This window comes from Tachysurus fulvidraco, chromosome 8, assembly GCF_022655615.1.
Source record: "Tachysurus fulvidraco isolate hzauxx_2018 chromosome 8, HZAU_PFXX_2.0, whole genome shotgun sequence".
Lineage (NCBI taxonomy): Eukaryota > Metazoa > Chordata > Actinopteri > Siluriformes > Bagridae > Tachysurus > Tachysurus fulvidraco.
The window spans coordinates 17,781,564-17,803,484 of NC_062525.1; the positions used below are offsets into that span (position 1 = coordinate 17,781,564).

General features: G+C 36.5%; 2 protein-coding genes across 3 annotated transcripts; both read right to left on the reverse strand.

The window, feature by feature from the left end:
* Positions 1–754: 754 nt before the first annotated feature.
* cpn1 (carboxypeptidase N, polypeptide 1) lies at positions 755–6,285 on the reverse strand. Its single transcript, XM_027140627.2, has 9 exons — positions 5,980–6,285; positions 4,709–4,905; positions 3,991–4,146; positions 2,259–2,435; positions 2,026–2,137; positions 1,696–1,835; positions 1,221–1,320; positions 999–1,117; positions 755–892 (listed from the first exon to the last, which is right to left on the reverse strand). Exons 1-9 carry the CDS (start codon positions 6,212–6,214, stop codon positions 776–778), a joined length of 1,353 nt encoding a protein of 450 aa, XP_026996428.1. The 5' UTR covers positions 6,215–6,285; the 3' UTR covers positions 755–775.
* Positions 6,286–7,145: 860 nt separating this feature from the next.
* LOC113639000 (FERM domain-containing protein 6) lies at positions 7,146–21,434 on the reverse strand. Of its 2 annotated transcripts, XM_027140624.2 has the most exons (19): positions 21,256–21,434; positions 20,949–21,163; positions 20,666–20,756; positions 20,433–20,512; positions 20,283–20,338; positions 19,995–20,175; positions 18,675–18,830; positions 18,512–18,583; positions 18,329–18,397; positions 17,389–17,542; positions 16,911–17,090; positions 15,640–15,783; positions 15,483–15,505; positions 14,647–15,358; positions 10,368–10,431; positions 8,072–8,263; positions 7,964–7,993; positions 7,770–7,850; positions 7,146–7,678 (listed from the first exon to the last, which is right to left on the reverse strand). In XM_027140624.2, the coding sequence occupies exons 2-14, from the start codon at positions 21,057–21,059 to the stop codon at positions 15,245–15,247; spliced, it is 1,431 nt and encodes a 476-aa protein (XP_026996425.2). In that variant the 5' UTR covers positions 21,060–21,163; positions 21,256–21,434; the 3' UTR covers positions 7,146–7,678; positions 7,770–7,850; positions 7,964–7,993; positions 8,072–8,263; positions 10,368–10,431; positions 14,647–15,244. The 2 variants fall into 2 exon arrangements, with proteins under 2 accessions (XP_026996425.2, XP_047673061.1); XM_047817105.1 differs by having other exon boundaries at positions 20,949–21,434.
* Positions 21,435–21,921: the final 487 nt, after the last annotated feature.

Genomic DNA, 21,921 nt, shown 5'->3' on the forward strand with positions numbered 1-21,921 from the left:
CTCACACCTTCACAGTTGGGGGTTCGATTTCCACCTCCGCCTTCTATGTGGACTTTCTCCCTTGCCCCTCTGGGGTTTCCCTCTGGGGTTTCCTCCGGGTACTCCGGTTTCCTCCCCCGGTCCAAAGACATGCATGGTAGGTTGATTGGCATCTCTGGAAAATTGTCCGTAGTGTGTGATTGCGTGTGAATGAGAGTGTGTGTGTGTGTGCCTGCGATGGGTTGGCACTCCGTCAAGGGTGTATCCTGCCTTGATGCCCGATGACACCTGAGCTAGGCACAGACTCCCCGTGACCCAAGTAGTTCGGATAAAAGTGGTAGAAAATGAATTAATGAATGAATGAATGGAATCACATACTATACTATTCAAGACGATTCATATCAGGACCCATTTCATTGTTACATTTGATTACACTGCATAAAATGTTGTTTAATCATGGGAAATTGTTAAATTCTCTATAAGTGCTAATGTACAATATATGTGACACCTCATAACATTTCCTTAACATTAACTAAACAATTTAATGTGTTATAAAATGATACCTTTATATAAATCTGACATTATTTAATACAAGAATTTCGTAAGTGTTACATGAATGTGAATTAATTTCAAAAGAATCTCTTTGTGAAAAACATAATATTAAGGATCCAAGATAAACTTAGGCCTGAGAAAGTATGTTTGGTGATGTGATTTGTAACAGTGATAAGCTATTTTTATAGTATTTGCCAACTATTTCATGGAATGTGTCCCTTTATTTTTCTTCCTTTTTTTTTTTTTATCTTGGACCAAGGTTGGCTGGAGGAACTTTGGCTGCCGACAAGCTTTTCTTATCTTGATGGTCCCCCGCATTCAAGTTTGTCTCTTTTGGTGCTGGTTTCAAATAGAAGTGTAACTGAAAGCACAAGACATATATTTATATTTGCACACACCATTTTGTGTAATTGAAATAATTGTAGATGTATGGCATTGCTTAATGTATGGCAATGTTTTATTCTCACCTGTATGGCCTCTGCAGGTCCGACTGTCACAGTATTGGTGGAAGGCAGGTAGCCTGGTGCATCAGCAGTTACAGTGTATGTTCCTGGCAAAAGCAGCCGGAAGTAATCTCCATCTGCTCCTATATGAGAAATAGACACAATCAGTATCAGACACTAGCTTTATGGTATTTATTAAATCATTAAATCTTGTTTATTTATCCATATTGTCGTTGATTTACTAACCACTGGTTATGTCATGGTTTAGCCCTGCGACTGAGATCACTGCGTTGTTGATGGGGTTGTTATTTTCATCATAGACCATTCCTTTAATGCCATGATTAACCTAGGGATAAATCATATTACAGTATGTTTGTTTTTCTTACATTTTATTGTTGTAAGTTGTAAATGATTCTATCCATGATGTGTTCTGTGCTAACGACGAATAGTATTACATAGACCTTGGCTATTTATACATTTATATCTTTCGCCTATTCAAAGCACAAAGAAGCTGGTCGGTTACAGACTAATGCAAAAAAACAACACTGGCTTGTTTTCTGTCCCTCTCTCACAACCCGTCTGCAATACTACATCCTTTAATTCCCCATTTCGTTACAGACACAGTACACTTTAACCAGGTGCATGTTTTCCCCAGGAAGTTAAACTTCTAAGTGTTTCAGTGAAATGAGATGTGAACCAAGTTCTTGGAAGGGGAACTTGCCTGTTCCAGGTAGGACACCAGAGCCTCCCTGTTGGCCAGCCATTCACTGGCCAGCATTCTCGCTGGGGGGAATTTATCACAGCTCAACTCCAGTGTGATCTCAAAGCAGTTAGTGTATAGGTAGTTGAAGTCCTGCATGCCTGCAAATACACAGTGTATAAAATTATGTTTAACTATATTTATTAATCCAGTGAGCACTCTCACACAACGTGTAAAGAATCAGTTCTGGCCTATTGTTGATTTGAGTAAATAAATAGCTCAATAATGACACATTTGTCCATTTTAAATATATGTATATCAATGAAAAACCCAATAAATGCTTCCACTGACCCTTGGATAGAGTGTACCAGCTGGCTCCATTGGTAATCCCATCCTCAAAGTAGTCTCCACAGTTATAGCCTTTATGCATCCAGCTGTGAGCATAGGAGTAAATCTTTGCCAACTACAAACACACAAAGAATATAATAAACAAGTTAAGTAATATTTAATTAAGTATCTAAAATTCACAAGCATTCACACATTAAATATTCACTCATGACAAGAATTATTACATTATTACATACATGTTTGAAGAGCTTGTCATCAGCAGTGGCAGAATAAGTAGACCTGCCTCTTATATAGACTTCTCTGGATTTGTCAAAAGGGTAGTTTGCCACCACTGCTCCTCCATGCAGATTTGCTGATAGAACAAAGTTATAACTTTGCATCCATCTAATGACTGCAAGAGTTTCTGGTTCAACCTAAATAGATCAAAGAATGAAAAGTGTACATGTTAATGTAACTCGACAGTACTCTAACACAGTGGTCCCCAACCTTTTTTCGCCGCAGACCGGTCAATGTTTGATAATTTTACCGTGGCCCGCTGGGGGGTGTGGGGTGGTGGCTATACAATTAAATTAAAATAAATAATTTTTATTTAATTGTATTTAAACATGCCTTTTTAACTCACTACAACGCTAAATCAATGAGAACCCTGAGCTTGTTTCTTTGGAACGAGACGGTTCCATCTGGGGTAATAGGAGACTTATGTCCAGTTTATTCCCTTGTTTTGTTTCGGTTGCTGTCACTGCAGAAAACCCCGCTTCACACAGATAGCATGTCGGAAATGGCAATAGGGATTTAAGTGCTGTCTGTGGTGGCAATCTCAGGGTATTCCGCCATGACTTTATTCCAGAACACCGGCAGAGTTTCTAACTTTATAAAAACCTTTGTTTCGTGCTCATTTTTGCTAATTTGTGGATTAAATTTGAGCAAACACAATATACACGTACACCAAGCACTGTTAAACATGAGAAAGTACCATTTCCGAACGTTTCCATAGAAAGTCACACAAACCCGAGAGAAATACATCACAGTAAATAAAATGGAAATAATTTAATGTTCCTTGGGCAGCCCGTGGCCCGGGGGTTGAGACCACTGCTCTAACACACAGAATGACTGCATATAGTGTCCCTGGAAGTAATGATTAACTAAGTTAGTGTAATGTTATCTGGGCCATCTAACATGTCATAATCCATCCCATTAATGCAATGAGGAAAATAAACGATCGGCTGCATTTATCGCTCTGGGTCAGTTTGGACAAATCAGTCACCACAGTTTGTTGTCCTTACAGATAACTGCTGGGATGTTAACCCAGTCTAAGCTCTGTTTAGGAGAAGATAGATTGTGTGATGTATTAGCTAGTATTCTTAGTCTTCTCAGCTGTCAGCAGAAAGCTTTATTTTCATGGGGGCGAAAAAACCTTTCAAGTGCTGTTGTGCGTGAGTTGAAAATTTGTGTGTGTAGAAAGTTTTGCCATTTAGTAACATCAGATATTTGACAATCTCACTTAGCTCTTATCGGAAATATTATTGTCTTATGTGAAATGAAAAATGTATATTCTGGAGTGGTTTAACTTAAAGGTTTCAGCACACCATTTGAGGAGCTGATCTTGAAAATGTTCCCTCCAGTGTCTGCTTATTTAAACAAAGTTAAATCAGGGTCTGATACAGGCCAGACTTTAATACCTTGGAAGGATACTTATCTATTAGATGATGGATATCTTATACTGATATGCCAACAATATTTCTGTTCTGTGGGTTTATGTAATCCATGTCAAATGCAGTTGTTTCCTTTTTTTTAACAGGTTTAACATTTTATTTATATATATATATATATATATATATATATATATATATATATATATATATATATATATAATCTTGTTTATCTTGGTATACATACTATTATATAGTAAAATTAAAAAAAAAAAAAAAAAAGGCTACCTTTAAGATGATTAATAATGTGCTGACCCACCTGGTTTTCCCAGTTGTCTGGAAGGGGCAAATGGTGATTCTGTCCATTGTTCTTTTCATTGTAATACAAGAGGGCATTCAGGTCAGGGAAATTGCGATTTAGGTCCACATCTCTGGAATTCCCACGGCCCACCAGGTAACCATTGAACTCCGGACCCTAGAAGCCATACAAATAACAGTATTTTACAGTATTTACAGTATTAGAATTTTACAGTATTTGGTAGTGGGTGCAAGTGTTATTGGGTGCAAGTGTTGAGGATGCAGAAGATAGGGATAGGTGGAGAGAGATGATTCGCTGTGGCGACCCCTGAAGGGAAAAGCCGAAAGAAGAAGAAGAATTTTATAGTATTTATCCTCTGATTAATGGATGTAAGTATAAAAATTTCTTCACACTATTGCATCAGATCTTATACGAAGTGAATAGTTTGCATATAGACATCATAGCCAGTGTGGAGTATTTTAGTACAAACCAGAGGATTTGTGACATGTGAGATAGTAATCATATGTTGTTTTAAAGCTGTCTGTTGCTGGGCATTAAGTTTGTACCTGAAATAAAATGGTCTCTGCAATCTGTTTATTCAGGCTAGAGTAGACGATATATTTTACAATGCATGAGTCTGCACATATTGACTAAAAAACTGTGACAATTTTTCTTTCTCAAGCTAAGGGTCTATATGAAAAAGTATTGTATTTCCCATTTGGAAATATGGTTTTAATACCTGTTTAGCTGCCACTTCATAGCCATCTGGATTCATGGAGGGCAGAATGTGAATGCGTGTGTTGTGGATGAGCTCTGTAATCCGTTGGTTCCCTGCTTGGTACTCGTCACACAAGAACTGTGAGAGGTGGATGAGTAGCTCACGGCCCAGCACCTCATTTCCATGCATGTTACCCACGTACTTGAACTCCGGCTCCACTGAAAAACACATATCAAGCGAATACTGTCAGGAAATCAACAGAGTATATAACATGTTACTGCAACCCACTCAAAAGTGGATGACAGCAGAGCTCTGAGTTGTGTTTCGGGTTCACATGTATCTATTTCCAGCAATATCCGTCATAATTCTGTTCATTTACCACATTTTCCCAGGAATGGTAGTTTCACAATGATGATAACCTACAATTCTAACATTTTTTGTGAGGAGAAAGATTTACTAGAAAGGCTACACATTAACACATTACACATCATGATTGGATAACAGGAAGTGTGTAAGTTCATCAGAATACTTCCAAGGTCCTATAATCCCTCATTTATGCAATCACCAGCGCAGTTCTTAGTATAAGCGCCCTGTTGACTGTAAAGTGACAAGTGGAGTCATAGTCTGGACTGCTGGCGAGGTTCCTGTTTTTGTGCTTTTCACCTTATTGTGGAACATGCATACATCCTCCAATTCTACTGAAGGAAGCCCATACATCAGCAAAAAAGCCCTCCTGGCCCAGGCTTAAACCACTCACACAATATTTTGTCAACTGAATGTTTAATCATAAAGTTTCTCATATAGGTTATACCTAACTCATTGCTGATGTTTATACCAGTGTTTACACCAGACATTGTTATCCCCAGTTTATTGCAAGCTGAAAGACAGAGCTTTAGCACCATTCACAGCATGTCTTGCTTGGTTCATGTAAAGTTTGTGTGTTCTTTGCACAAAGGCCATTTCTGTGTACCTTAGTTGTTGACAGACCTTTCATTTTCTTTCAACATCTGAGTGACAAAAGATTGTTAGGTCCAACCAGATCACATTATAAATCAGAATTCTACACTTTCTAATTTATATGAAGCTGAAAAAAAATTACATTAAGTTTTAGCAGCTTCAAAACTAAATAGAAATATTTCGATTTAATAGTGCATTCAATTTGCTTGCATGAAGTTTACTGTGGTTTACATTTTCTGACTCAATTACGTTGTGCATCATCTCCTCTGTTAGGGATTCTTGGAAAAAAAAAAGATTATTGAAGATAAACTCTGAAGTGGGTAAAAGACACTCACTTTTTTCATGGATTCCTGGATTATCGCTGAACTCCAGAACATAAAGGTGGTGTCCCTCCACACTGCGACCAATGCTGTAGACGCGGGTGATGTAGGGGCATTGACTCTGTATGGAAAATAGAGTGCGCACCATCTCCTCATATCCATGGTGTTGGAATTCAACAGCCCTAGTCAGCGGAGCTCCAAGTCCCAGGAGTAGTGCTCCAATCCAAACTACACAACTGCTTGACAACATGGTCCTGTTCTGTTCTACAAACAGAGAGCTGTTCCCTCTCCCTCACTCACTCTTTCCCTCTCCCTGTCCCTCCTTTTCTCATTCCACTCATCCGCTCTGTCTCCTCCCTCACATTCACACTCACATACAGGAGAAAGTGGGGACAACTTGCCCCTCCTTCTCTATCTTTCATGTATAAGGTTTCCTCACCATGTTTTATCATGTATGTGACAGTTATTTTATTGGCATGACATAATTTGTAGGCAACAGAAGAAGCCTGCCTGTGGTGTGGGGTACCGTGTAAATTGTGTCTTGTAAATTTTACTTTTGAAGCTGATTTAACCTCGTGCTTTGCATTGTTCACTATCTGGCTGTGACATGGTAGTATTTTTTTTTAAAGCTCATTGCTGATCTGCGGTATTTCTCCACCATTGACAGAAAGGAAATAGAAAGCGGGGGATCAAGAATGACAGAGAGAGAACATTTTTCATTCCCTCTTTGTGCATCTACATAAACACTGGTTCATTCATTAACTTTGGGTAAACAAAGTAGGAAGGCCAGAGGTTATGCTTTTTCTAGTGTCTTTTGGGAAAGCAGTGCTGAGATTCCTGGAGGACCTCCCCCTCAACACAAACCCCCCGGGAGCTGCCGTCAATCTCCCTGAAGATTTAAGACCTGTGGCAGTCAATTAGTATGTGTGTGTGTGTGTGTGTGTGTGTGTGTGTGTGTGTGTGTGTGTGTGTGTGTGTGTGTGTGTGTGTGTGTGTGTGTGTGTGTACTCCACCTGGCTAACTTGTCACATCCAATATAGTAGACTGAGCACACACTAAGAACTGAACATGTAATGTTGTGAAAACATACTGGCCCATTCCTAATTTTCTAAATTACTGCAAAATTCAAATGCTAAATTTATGAATTCAAGACTTACTCAGTAAACACAAACCAGCCATACTGTAATTAATATACTAGGTTTATTGACAAGATAAGTAACAACTAACATAGTTTAAAATAAAATAATATCAACAAACTGTTTAGACACTGATTACACAGAGCCCTACCCAGTACAAGTATTCATTGGTTTTACCCTTTAATCACTGATAAAGGTTGATATACAAAGAATCATTTTGATCTCTGCTTGTGTAGACTACAGAATCATATTCACAAGCAAAGATGAAAATGAATTAAGTAGTTTCTATTAGAAACTAAATTCTAGTGTCATAATACACAAAGACATTCAAAGTCACAATGAAAGGAGAAAGGTTAACAAAGGGTTAAACTAACTAAACTAACCAAAAATTAAATAAGTTTCCTATTTGATTTGATAAATAAGATAACCTAACTTAATTTAACTAATGTCAGTATTAAAAAGTAAGAACCTAAGAACTCTTGTGAAACTCTGGTACTAGGTGTGTGCCAAAGAGGAAACAGCTTGAATCATTTAAAATAAAAAAACATTGACTATGAACAGCAGTAAAATACAACCACCTGAAAGAAACCACAAAAAAGAAATATTTAGAGCCTATTTAGTATAGTCCTGTCAGTATAGTCAAGTAATAAATGCAAGTGACTGCAATACCTCCACAATACATGGTTGCGGATGATGCCGAGGCCACTTCCGGTGTGGGAGACACGGGAAAATCTCTAGTGCAGTTTAAACCTACAATTAAATGCACTCTTAATAGTCTAACTGACTATTATAAAAATGTGTAAAATGTCTTCACACAGTATAAAATGGCTGTATGAAAACACTGTGTGAATTTTTTAACTTACTTTCTTGATCTTTAGCACATGTTACATTCCCTGTGAAGTGTAAGATACTTATTAATTAGAATTCTTAAGAAAATGTATAGACAGAATGTTTGTGAGAGGCAAACCTACCGATTGGGACCTCCTTAAGATCAATATTTCGACATGTCACATCTGCACCAGACCATTTGATGCACATCAGGTCATTCCTTATTTCTCTTATGCAGTTGGGATTCTTTTCATTACAGGGGTTTGTATCCTTCATTTTTCTAAAGCAGGAGACAGTCTTATTTTGTAGAAGTGCCACTTTGTACTTGCAGCTTTCTGCAGGGGATATAAGGGTAAATATACTTTAAAACAGCAGATGCTTTTATAAAAAGGACATTTACTGATCTGTTAAGTAGCCAGTACATATTTTATGTATAAATCAAATCATTATTGTTGGGCACAAGGCCAAGTTGACCAACCGATGACTAAGACAATAAAACAGGGAGCCCAAGTTAAGAGCAAAGATGTGAAAGTGGCAAGACCAAGACAGGATCAACACCACACATGAGGCTGAGTCACATTAAGACTGAGACCAAACACTCAGATGTGCTAATTTGCTCGTAGAAATGTCTTGGACATGAAATGAAATTTCTCTTGAATTAACAGAAATAATCAATGTAACATTTTATACAAATAAGAGCTCACACACAGAAAAATAGAGGTATCGTTTCTGTACCTAAAGGTACATTTGCCATGAAATGGTCCTTAAGGTGACAACTGTGAACCTTTGTTTTAATTTAAAGGTACAAAATTAGTTCTGACAACAAAGTGTACATAATTGTACTTTTAACAAGCTTAAGGTACATAATGCAGCAAATCAGAGATCACAAAATCATAATTTAAAAGCCATTGGCTTTTCAGCTATTCAGAAGGCGGGATATCTTCTTTGCACGTTGCACAGTGAGTGCACTTTCTTTCTCACTTGCAATAGGAGTGCGTGAAATGAGCGAAAATGTCAGTTAATTGTCCATCCCTGTCGAGTTTTTCCACAGATTAACTAATTCAGAAATTAATTGAAGCTGGAATACGGATTAACGAAGAAGAGACAAGGAAATTCTGGGGTAAGTAACCGAATCTTGATTTTTTCCCCCCCTGTTCATAGCATGCTAGTGTTAGCTATCAATAACGTATACAAGCAAAACTTAAACTATCGTTAACTACACTGAGCACGTTATGGCTTGTTGGTAGTTGGGTTACACGCAGTTATTTTGTTCATTTATTCAAGTAAGCTGTGTAAAATGCTTCCACTTAACATCGCCATTTAGCCCTATCAAGATCTACCAGGTAGAGACAGTCACTTTGCTAGTGAAACTCACAATGTATGTCATATGTGTATGTCACATTGCAAAATATGTGACCCACATGGCAGGAATTGACTTAAGGGCTGGGCTTATCTTCTTGCCATTCATCTTCAGAGAAAAGCTTAAACACTACATTACTATGAAAGAGGTAGGTTTCTGAATTATCCTGCAATGCTGGCTGGTGGACCTCATGTTAGTTAGCTTGGATTTGGGACTTTTCTGTCTACGGTAGATGTGCTTCATTTTTGCCATAACCTTTTTTTCGCAAGCTTTAGTATGAAAACTCTAGAGTAAATGTACCCATCTACAATATATACAAGGAATTTTTTAAATATAATAAAAGGCTAAAATGACTGACTTGTTTATTTACATTTGAAAATGTTTTCTTTTGTTTTCTCTTATGTAGGAGGACCCTGCTACCCCTTTTCCAACCATTCAACTGATGGAGAATGATTGGAAGATGGCAATCATTGGAAGAGGGCACAGCGTGGTGAAGGTGGATGGCATTGTTGTGTGCCAGTGCACCAGCGTAGACGAGGCCTTCGTGACTGCCTTCTGTATGTATTTTACTTTTAACATCACATATCCACCACACCTGAAGAACACTCTCACTTTTCTTCAGAGGAGCATTGTCAACATTGTGGAGGAGGGAGACAAGCCACTGCCAGTCACTTTACTAAGGATGATAAACCTTTTATATTAAATCCTCATGCCTCAATTGTACCATTGCCCAAAGTGCACACGGAGGACATGTATTTAAGCTCTGAAGGAATTGAAATGCATTGTACATGTTCATTTTAAATATCTTAAGTGGTTTTAAATTAAAACAAATTTGCAAATTAAAGCATTTTTTTATGATTGCACATTGATGGTAAATAAAATACATTAGCATCAAAAGATTCTTATTTACAGGTCTCCAGATCTCCATTAAAGGAACTTGAACAAAGTCGGGTAAAACAAATAAAAACTTCCCCAGTGCATATGAAAATAAAAATTTTAAAAAACCCTAAGACCTTTGCTGGCAGTAGTCAAAATATGATTTAAAAATATGCTTCAAAAATGACTAAATCATTTTTTACCTTGTTGAAAACTGCTGCCAGCCGAGAGAAAGATACACAGCACGATCAGCAACATTTTGTGCTTCTGCAATATTAAGAGATTGAAAATGTCACAAAGTACACACAACATGTAGTCACAATATATTTTAGCAGATATTCAACATATTTTGAATAATTTATAGAGAGTTTATAGTGTACCCACACTATAACAACCACTTACCACATCAGAACATGAAGAGATACTGAAGCTGACAAAAAACAGAGACAACAGAGAAATGAACTTCCTCGTTTGTCAGTTTTTAAATGTTGCCCGCCCCTACCACGTGTGTGTATGTGTGTGTGTGTGTGTGTGTGTGTGTGTGTGTGTGTGTGTGTGTGTGTGTGTGTGTGTGTGTGTGTGTGTGTGTGTGTGATCAATACACCCACAAGTGAACTTTACAATTCTAAAGTGATCTCTAAATAACATTAGCAGACATCCCAAGTCTCTTGTAGGTCCCGGGAGTCTCCCGCATATTTATTGCGGCTCCTTGGTGCAGCGCATATTAGTTACAATCTCCCGGAATCTAGTGCGAGCGAGCATTAAACTTTATCAAAAACAATCGTTTTGTTTTAAATTTTTAATTGTATTGAAAAAAAGTAATAAGTTATTAATATTTATATTAATAAAAAATTATATTATTTTTAATGTTGTGTCCACGTTTCCTCAAAAATGAATCGCGGTCTTTCTGGATTTATTGTTGCATTGATTGTATGTACTCCTTCATTCATTCATTCATTCATTCATTCATTCATTCATTCACCATGACAAATGGAGGGAGCATACAGGCTCTTGTTTTTGCTCTCCTTTACTGGAGACGCAAAATAAATTGCAAATCAGTGTGGATAAAACACTACCTGACTCGGAGAAAAAGTCTCGGTGAGTATCACCTTTTAGTGCAAGAGTTGCGCCATAATGGAGAAGATTTATTTTCGGGTCACGATCAGTCATGTGTCCGTTTGTCGTGTGCAGGCTTCACGCAGCCCCTTTGCGGCTCTCCATAGGAAGTGAATGCTTTCCGGTTTATCATGTGCATGCAATAAAAAGCCGGCGTTATGTATTTTGTCCACCACGGAGGAAAGCTGATTTTGAGGGTTGTAGCTGCCTCTCTACATTACTACGATAGAATAGATGTGTTATTTGTGTGAAAAGAGCGTTCAGGAGTTATTGACTCGGGAAACTCGAGAATGTGTGAATATGCTTTACTTAAGTGTTGAACACAGTTAAATGTTATCAGGAAGGATGTGAATTGCCAACAAAGCATTCAACAATTTCAACAATGACTCACTGCTGCGCACAGCAGCATGCTTGTTTTACTGGCATGCAACCTAAACAACAATCACAACATTATTTTTTTCACAGTAGCCTACACAAATAATATAACAACGGATGTTCACATTATTTTGTATATAAAATCATGACAAATACAAACTGAAAATAATAAATTCATCAAATACTATTTTATATATTGTACAGCAGGGGCGGTTCTATGATTTCATCTTTAGGGGGCTTAGCCCTCAGTGAGAATTTAAAACAAGAATTTATATATTATATGACTACATAGTAAGCCAAAGGTTATTGTAGGGGAGACCGGGTTGTAACACTTTTTTCTTCAGCTCCTAAAAATACCTTTTTTTTAGGATATATGTCTGAAACTTTTAGGCAAAGTACCCACATTTGTCTACTACAAATGGCAAAAATTTAAATTTATTCAACTATGTCACAGACTTTGTGAGATGATGACAAATACAAGGTGGTCCTTTGTTACAACCTATCCCACTAATGGGGTAGGTTGTAACACATACTGGGGTAAGTTGTAACAGGTAGACAAAATACACAAAAACTAAGGGTACTCCAAGTGATATGCCACATAACAACAGTTTTATTTTAAATGAATATTTTCTCTGTGAAGACATTCATTTGTGATCTGGGGCAGGGGAGACATGTTATGCAGTACTTCCACACTGCATAACATGTCTCCCCTGCCCCAGATCACAAATGAATGTCTTTGTGAAGACATTCATTTGTGATCTGGGGCAGGGGAGACATGTCTTTGTGAAGACATTCATTTGTGATCTGGGGCAGGGGAGACATGTTATGCAGTGGGGAAGAACTACCAAAAAATGAAACAGGTCATCTGCGGTTAATTTAAGAATCCTTGTTATTTCATCCCTATAAGGAAACGTCTAGGGCCTTTAGTTGCTATACAAGCATCTCAGATAAAAGAAAAGTGTCTGTTCATTAAAACTGTGAACAAACATGTTGACATTGTCTTCAAAAACCACAGTGAAATCCTCTGATAGATGGGATGAGGATGATGATGATGATTACTTGAATGTATGTTCTATGTACTTTTTTTTTTTGCTACATTTAGACTGTAATGACCTTTCAGCCATATTCAGCCATAATGGCCATATTCATCTAGGAAATGCATTAAGACAATACAGAATACATTGCGTTTGCATTGCATTTGGTGGATGTAACGGTGAATGCGTGGATGTTTATGAGCTGTAATGTGAATCCGGAAGTGACTTGAAATTGAAAAAAAGTTTGATTGACAAAATTAAAAAAAAAAACGACAAACCAATTTGTTATACATTTATCTTTTCTACTATCTTCATACAAGAAAGAATTGACCTTGTAAATGTTTCTGGAAAACATGTAGATATCATAGTTAATATATCATGTTAATATATTGCCATAGTTAAATTCCATAACATGCCAATTACATGTGATACCAATTTCACATGTTCGCACATACATAAGTTCTTGCATAATTTTTTCGTTAATTCTTAGTTTTTGCCTTTTTCTTTTAAATTAAATACATGAAAAACACAAAACAGATTAATAGTAAGCCAAAAGTTATGGTAGCTATTGTTTAAAATGAAAAAAGTGGACACCAAAATTTTGCATGATGTAATGATGCCAATCTTGAATCACAACAGTTCATGTATATTTGCATTCTCTACAAACAGTGTGTCCAATGAATGCGATCATTAATAACAAAAAATATTCACAAGACAAAGACCAAATCAATCAGTTATTTTTTTAGTATTGAATGGATTATTTGTATTCATATTTCGTTTGTGCTATCAACTCTGGTAATTCGAATAGTGAAATTTCACTGCTTTTGGTTGCTGTATTTGGTTGCCGTTATAGATAAACGCCTCCAGCTCTGACTGCGCGTGCACGCGCTGCGCGTGCCTGAGCTTCTCCGTTCAAATAAAGCAGACAGCTGATGACGCACTTTTGAAAGACTATAACGCACGTGCGTAAAAGCAAAGTAAAAAAAAATCGCTCTTGGATCAAACTAATAAATAATTTTCTTTCCCATCGACAACATGTCCTGCATTTAAACGTAATTTTTATTGCTTATTTATGAAAGTAACAGTTATACTTTTAGTTTTAGGGTGGCTGAGATCACAGACAGAGGAGCTGAAGCCACCCTAAAAAAGGGCTAGAACCGCCCCTGTTGTACACACTAAAAACAATTCTTCTTGGTTACTGATCAACAAATATAAAGGTAAAGATTTATGTTATGGTTCTTTAGTAACAGCTCAGTCAGATTTAGAACCAAAAATAGAATCTATTACTGGAAAGTAGAAAATGGAGAATCCAAAGGAAATAAGTGACACAGAGCTTTGACGATAGACATGAGTGTAATGAGTGCCCATGTGTGTAAAGTGATCAAATTCATAATAATTTATACATTTTATTAAAAATCAATCAGATGGTCACATTCAAGACACGTTTAGCCAATTTAGCCTGGTGAAAATGGATTGTAAAATGTTTATCCTTTACATAATTATTCTTTTGAATGGCAAAATTAGATAATGTTGAGCATTTATTTTGTGTAGGCGAATGAAAAAAGAGAGATATCAAGAGAAAAAGTGATAGTTGCTCTGTTAGAGTGTAAAATATCCTCGGATATCCTGGTGAACTTCTACCGCTGAAAGCAACAAAGCATAGAAAGAAATAGAAAGCATCATGACCAGCTGTGTCACAGTCCGCAGCGGGTGGTGAAAACCTGTAAGGACTCCTCTCATCTCGCCCATAGACTGTTTTCTCTTCTGCCCTCCGGCAGGTTTATCAAAGTTGAAAATAATCTAATCAATAATATGTACATATTTAATTACCTTTATGTTACATAGTGCAGGAAAATTGCTTCATCACTCTACATTGGCCCAGGCTAATTAAATTATTGCTAAATTAAGCAATACATTCTTAATCCAAACTTAAAAAGTATAAACAGAAAATACTCACAAAGACTGGATTTAGACGAGGATTGGTTTATTGGCAAGACAGCAAACAATCCAGCTTGTGCCAAGGGTACAAGTGTTATAATCAGTCACCCAACATGCACCATATACCCTCATTTCCTAATTTCCTGTGTGCCATTGCGCAAATATTCTTACAGGCCTTACATGTGGGAACGCCTTTACTTATATAGGAATAAGCGTGCTATAGGTTTCTTGTATAAAGTCTACTTAATGGTCCTCTTCTTTAATATTTTCTAGTGAGAATGGTGTTTATTTTACTTTATATTGTGTGTTTAACATACTATATCCCACTCTACAACAGTGCACTGTGAGGTCTTACTTGTAAAGGAGTGATGGTTTCTGACAGGCACCTTACAGGCATGATACATGTTTATTCTGATTTCTGATACTTCCCCATCTGCTGACATTATTTCCCCATCTGCTGCCACCAAACGTGTGGGAAGTTGCTCATAGCTTTTGCTGTTCAATGATATTCTACTTCTTTATTTTATATAATTTTTTATTTAGTTTATATTATTTTTTGTTATTTAAAATTTCCTACAATGGCTAAAATATAATGTCTTCTTCTTTATGCTTGTATGTCAGTAGGGTGCAGACATTTCTTCGTCTGAGTTGAGTGAGTGTGAGACGTAAACGTTGTCTACGTTCCCCTTGCACTGGTCCGGAGAAAGACTGCAAGCTCTCAACCTTAAAACCTACAATTTACAATTTGGTGTATAGTCAAACATGCAGTTATCTTAAATATACACTTAATACAATTTAAATAATGAACGGGATTTACATATGCAAACATGAGTACACAACAAATGTAATACTTACCTGTTTCATCTCCTTTGTACAATCTAAAAAAAGAAACAGTTTAAACAGTTAAAATATACTGTATATTCACATTCTACATTAGCTTTGGTGATAGCATTAATGTGCCAATCATTGTTACTACTCTAATATGGCACTATGGCAGATTTTGGCCTCTCACCAATCCATTGAGACACAGTGACTAATGGAGGCCCATCTACAGACACACCGTCCCGAAGTTCAGTCAACCATGTGATCTCTTCAACATCATCAACACACATCTCCTCTGGCTCATCAACACACAGCTCAATCTCATCTAAGTCAGCTGTCGGATTAACAGGGTGACAAACAGAACAGCACTGACTTAACCTTTTATATTACATTACTGTTCATTGACTTATAGCAAAAAACAAAACAAAAAGAAAACCTAAACATTTACTCATGTTATTATTGAAAATTTCCTCCCAATGCCTGCTTTAAAATATAAATTTTTTAAATTAAGTTTAATTATGTTAAAGTAAAAAAGTAGATTGAAACTCAAAGTAAAAAATCTTAAATAATAAAATAATAGAAATAAAAGTGTTTTTAATGAATACGTATTCGATTTAATTAGTTTATTTATTTATTTATTTATTTATTTATTTGAATGGCCTATAGATTATTTTCAGGCTAATAGTTTTTTCCCCAATAAAGAACAACCATAACTTATACCATAAATGTTTAAACATTTTAGTTAAGTGTACTTTTTTTTTTTACACAAAAACACTTCAACAATTAGTTTTATAAACCAACTGCTTAAAAATGTACATTTACAAAAACTGGCACTTCCAGTCTAGCCTTTAATATAAACTGTAGGAAATCTTTGGCTTAAATCAGTGCTAATCCATCACTTAGACAAAACCTCACCACGTGCCACCATAATCGACACACATTGTGCACGACAATGTAGTTACCCTAACCCTAACCCTAACACTTTTTTGCTAAAAATTGATTTTAATTTCTTTTTAATCTAGTTAGATTAAAAAGAAATTAAAATCAATTTTTAACAAAAAAGTGTTTTTACGAATATGTATTCAGGTAAAGTGTAGAAAGTGTGGTCTGTTTAAAAATTTAGAAATGTTAAAAATTCTGAAACAGGGAAAGACTTTGTATAAAATAGATTTCACATTACATACATTTTAGTAAATAGACTCATGTTCTGTGAAAGAAGTCCAGTGTTGGGGAAATAAACATGATATTGCTCACAATTAAACTTTCATCTGAAACCATCAGTAGCAGAAGAGGTTTACGTTAATGTCATATTTTTAACTTTCGTTTAATTTTTGCTCCCAGCTGGAAACTGTGACGAAATGAACATGATCATTCAAAAAATGGGGAAGAGAGATAAAAACTGACCACAAACACTGAACATGATTTACTGGAAAAACACAACACAACAGCAAAAAGGTCAACCTGTTTGTTTTTTAGGTACTTCCCAAGCTGTATTTCCTACTAAGATATTTGCCAACGAGTCAGCACTCTGATGCCGGGCCTTGTCCAGGTATTTCTTCAAGGATGGAAGCTCATCTTCACTATCCTCTGAGTCTGGGTCAGTATTGTCCCTGACATACATCTCCTTTTGCTGCCTTCTCTCTGTACGAGGTAAATGAAATGCCAGTTTTTACAATCTTTAATTCACTTTCAAAACTGAAAAGAACACACTACAATAAATACTTAGTAAGCCGTTCAGTAAAATGCAAAAGCTTAAATCAGACATTGTGGATTTCCATTGTAGTCCTACTATTGAGGACTAATCTGTGTTTCCTGTACTTAGCATAATGAAGATCAGATTTGAAATAGGAAGGAGATAAAAACACATTTACAGAAAAAATACACTAAATGACATAGTATCTATAAAATACTGAGTATATGCGTTTGTGTTGGCATTAACCTTGTCTCTGCAGCTGTTCTGATGTGTGTTTCATGTGAAGGCGATGGTTGTTGCTCATGTGCTTCAGGAGGTGATGTGAGTGCATCACTGACTGCGTATACATCTCCAGGACTTTCCCAGCCAAAATGCACGTCTTTATCTCAAAACGCCGTCCCTGTTTACACCAAAATGTGTTTTCGATTTGGTCATTGAACATTTATGGTTAAAGAATACTTCTGTAGTTTTATCTAAATCTTTTTTTTTTTTTTCAAAAAATAGTTTTCATTCAGAACTTCAGTCTTTATGGGAAATTTGATAAAAACGTTTTCTGTCGCTTCCTCTTCATGACAGGTGCACCTTACAATGAATTTTTTGTGTCACTTGACATGGAGAGAATTACAGCACTGGGGATCAGGTTCACATTATTTACCCCTGTTTTTGGGATTATTTATTTTTGCCACATTCTGCATGAAACCTGTTGTGTTACACACAAAACTGGCATACAAGCCTAAACATGCAATCCAAGTGCTATGAACATCACAACTATGTTTTGCGTGTTTTTCCATCACGTATATAAGAATGCACACAAAAATTGTAGGGACTACTGTATCAGGATAAGACATAAAATACTATATTTCTGTATGCAATGATATACTGTATATATTTAATTTTTACTAAAGCATACAATGTTATATCAAGAGTTATATATTCATTTCTGAAATTTAAAATTTGACCTGAGATTAGTTTCTGAGAAAAAAGACAACCTGATTAAAGATTTTTGAGGATGTTTTGAGCTAACATTCTAATAATAAAAGGACCATTACAGTATATGTGGAATAGTAACCACATACTCGTAGTGTGTGTACAAATACTAGTAAGTTATGTAGAATAATTTCACATTTACTTACTACATTATTTCAACAGATAAATCTATTCTTATGCAAAAAAAAAAAAAAAATACCTGAAATTTAAGACAATCTATGCTTGACCAGGGAAATTCATACAAAAGCTGATATTCTCCACTGTCTATCTGTGAACAACAAAAGGTCAGTGATTTATATTGTAATCTCAACATTCAAACTCCATCATGAGCATGATATAGTATGTTCAGGTGCTCACGCTGTGTAGTGAATACAGTAGGTACCTCTAGTTCATATATGTTCAGTCCTGTCAAAGCCAAGCCCAGCAGCGTGTTGGCTTTCTTTTCCTTTTTTCCCTATAAAAGAAGACAGATATACTTCTTAGGTGGCAGAATTCAGTTTAATCGAATGTGTTTAATTTCCGCTGCCTCAGGTTTGACCCCTGACCTTGCTCATGCTGTAGAATGTGCAAGGCACATCACACAAGCTACAGGCTTCCTCGATGTAGAGCAGAGAAGCATCATGTGCAGACATTCCTCTCAGTTCTCTGTGCAGCTCTGGAGTATGCTGCACCACATAGTCACATCCACGCCTTAACAAAATCTAATAAAAAAAATCATTATATTTAAAAGTACAATTTTAGAATTAGATCCAAATCATAGACCAAAACAGGTTTCTAAAGGAACATAATGTAATACTCTAGAAGTCTTACATACATCAGGTAATAATCTGTATTTGTGAGATGGCCTGTGTAAACCTTTCACAAGGTCTGAACTGGAACTTGTATATTCATGAAACAACATTACAATAACAGTAAACTGTAACGTTTCCTCACTGAAATACGTTTTACTATTGCATATATTTTTACCAGAAGTAAAGTTCTAGCATATTTAGAAAATGACCTATAAACGAAAAAAAAAAAAATTGCTTGTTAAATGACAAATTTAACAGATACTCAGATTACAGATATTTTGACTAAAACATCATTTACTTTTTTGTTGGTCTACTCAACTGAGGTAAAGGTCACTCATGGTATTTAATTGAATAGATCCTACATCTCTACATTTACATTTACACACTTATCCAGCACAGCGTACATTCATTCATTCATTTTCTACCGCTTATCCGAACTACTCGGGTCATGGGGAGCCTGTGCCTATCTCAGGCATCATCGGGCATCAAGAGAGGATACACCCTGGACGGAGTGCCAACCCATCACAGGGCACACACACTCATTCGCTCACACACACACACACACACACACACACACTACAGACTATTTTCCAGCAGAGATGCCAATCAACCTACCATGCATGTCTTTGGACCGGGGGAGGAAACCGGAGTACCCGGAGGAAGCCCCCGAGGCACGAGAGAAACTCCACACACACAAGGCGGAGGTGGGAACCGAACCCCCAACCCTGGAAGTGTGAGGCAAACATGCTAACCACTAAGCCCCCCCCCCCCCCCCCCACTGTACATATATGTCATTAATACATCCGAGCAGAAATACCACTCCTCTATCTCAACTGATAGATGACACTGCTAACATCGCTGGGGAAAGTGAGTCAGTATTTCCTATTGACTAAATTAATTCACAAAAGAAAACCCAAAAGAATCATATAGGAACCACACAGGAACACAGAAATTTTCCACAGACTGTAACCTGAGCTCAGAAATGAACCGTCAATAAAAATCAAAATGACTTTTTTTTAATGCTGGATTTAAAAACAAGAATCACTAAACACAAAACACCACATAATGGCCCACCCAAGAAGGAAAATAGTCCTGTGGAGTGAAGTAAGGTTTCACTTCTTCTTTCCAGTCACCCATCTCTGCCTGTAAGGCATATGCAGCCAGCTGGAAGTATAAACCTTCCTGCTCGTAACACAGAGAGCTCAAAACTCTGTTTTTCAGATCAGCACAGTACAGACTGCAGACCTTCTCATCTCTGAAGGAGAAAACAGATAAAGAAGTTGACAATTAGGGAACAGAAAGAACACTAACTTTAACATGTTAAACTTAAACTACTTATGAAAGAAAGCATTTTTCACCTACACAATATGCCGACCATTTCTCACATAGTACTGAACTCTTAGATGAAGAACCCGGTCCTTTAAAAATAAAGAAATGTGTACATTGTTATTTTATTATTTGTTATTATCCTGTTATTTTTAAAAATGATTTCGATATCGTCTTTGGTATTACCGGCAGTATCATCTGCTTTTTTGATTGAGGGAAGTAGGTGATTAGTTTCTTCTCCAGGTCCAGGAATAGGTGGTTGTTTTCTAATCCAGGTTCATTTTAACATAAACAATAGCCAATGCACAAAGAAAGTTCAGGGTGATGGTCATGTAAGTTCAGTTCAGAAAATGAAACGCATAATCACAGATAAAATCTCCAACTACTCAAACATTATTTGCATGCTTAATACAACTCACCCTTTTGTAAACTCAACCCAAAAAGATGAAGGTCTGTAATACCAAGTAACTGAGATAGTTGACTTATTACCTCTTGTCCTTTGCATTGTAGCTTAATTCAAAAGAGTACATCACACACACACACACACACACACACACATGAGAGAAAGGTCAAACCACATTACTTTTTCACAGCTATATACTCAGCATAATACTACAAGTGGTAATGACACCTGACAATGCCAACTATTCTCATGCAAATTAGCATCATTTAATATTTAATATTATGTCAAAGCAAACTTACCCCAACATTAATGTTGAGTTGCGTCTTGTTGGGTAAAACCACCACACACAAAGATCTGGTCTGATGAGCCGAGTTCGACATGTTTTTTACTTTTTTCTGCATTGTGCACATGAATACACTAACCTCTTGAATTCCTTTTGCCAGCCTGTGCTATGATTGTCTCCTTTCCTCTTACTCCTACAGTTCTCACAATCTCCCTCCTCCTCATGTCCTCCCTATGAAGCCACGGGTCCTTTTTGTTATTAATTCTTAAATTAGAATATTGTAATATATCTGTTTCTGTAGATGATGATGATGTGCTGGGAACCTTATTCAGTAGCATTTGAGACAAAGGTCTGTCTTCATTAATACCAGAGTCTGGGGAAATATAGGATAACTGAGCTTTAGAATGTTGTGCAATTAAACAAGGCTAATTCTTTACTCAAAATGGAGAGAGACTGAATGAATGGGCTTTAGCCATAATGCAGGAAGCAAGCTGTTATGTTATGTTGCTCTCTATAGCCCTCAACCTGTTTTTGAACCCTGCAATTTCCCTTTGCCTATCTGTTTCGAAAATCAGGCAATAACAATAACTGATTTGTTGTTAAATTATTTCAAATGATCTTCTATCCACTTCAGAATAAATGAATGTAACCTTTACCTTTGCCATTTTATCTAAACAGGTTGAAATGAACAAACATTGCACACTTTGGCATTTCAATTTTTAATTTCTAGACCACATCCGACACTCCTTCATGAGCTTTTTCTGTTTTTTTCCTCCGTAAAGGTTATTTATAAACGACAAGAAAGTTTCATCATCCACACGTGTTTTTTTTTTAAACAAGAAACTGGGGATTTCCACCATGACATGTCTTTACATGTCTAAAAACCTTACGCAATCTCACATTTTAACAGCTCAATGGTCTTTAACAATATTTTATTGTAATCAGAAATGAATAAAGTCTAATAAAACTGAGTGACCTAAAGCAAGCTT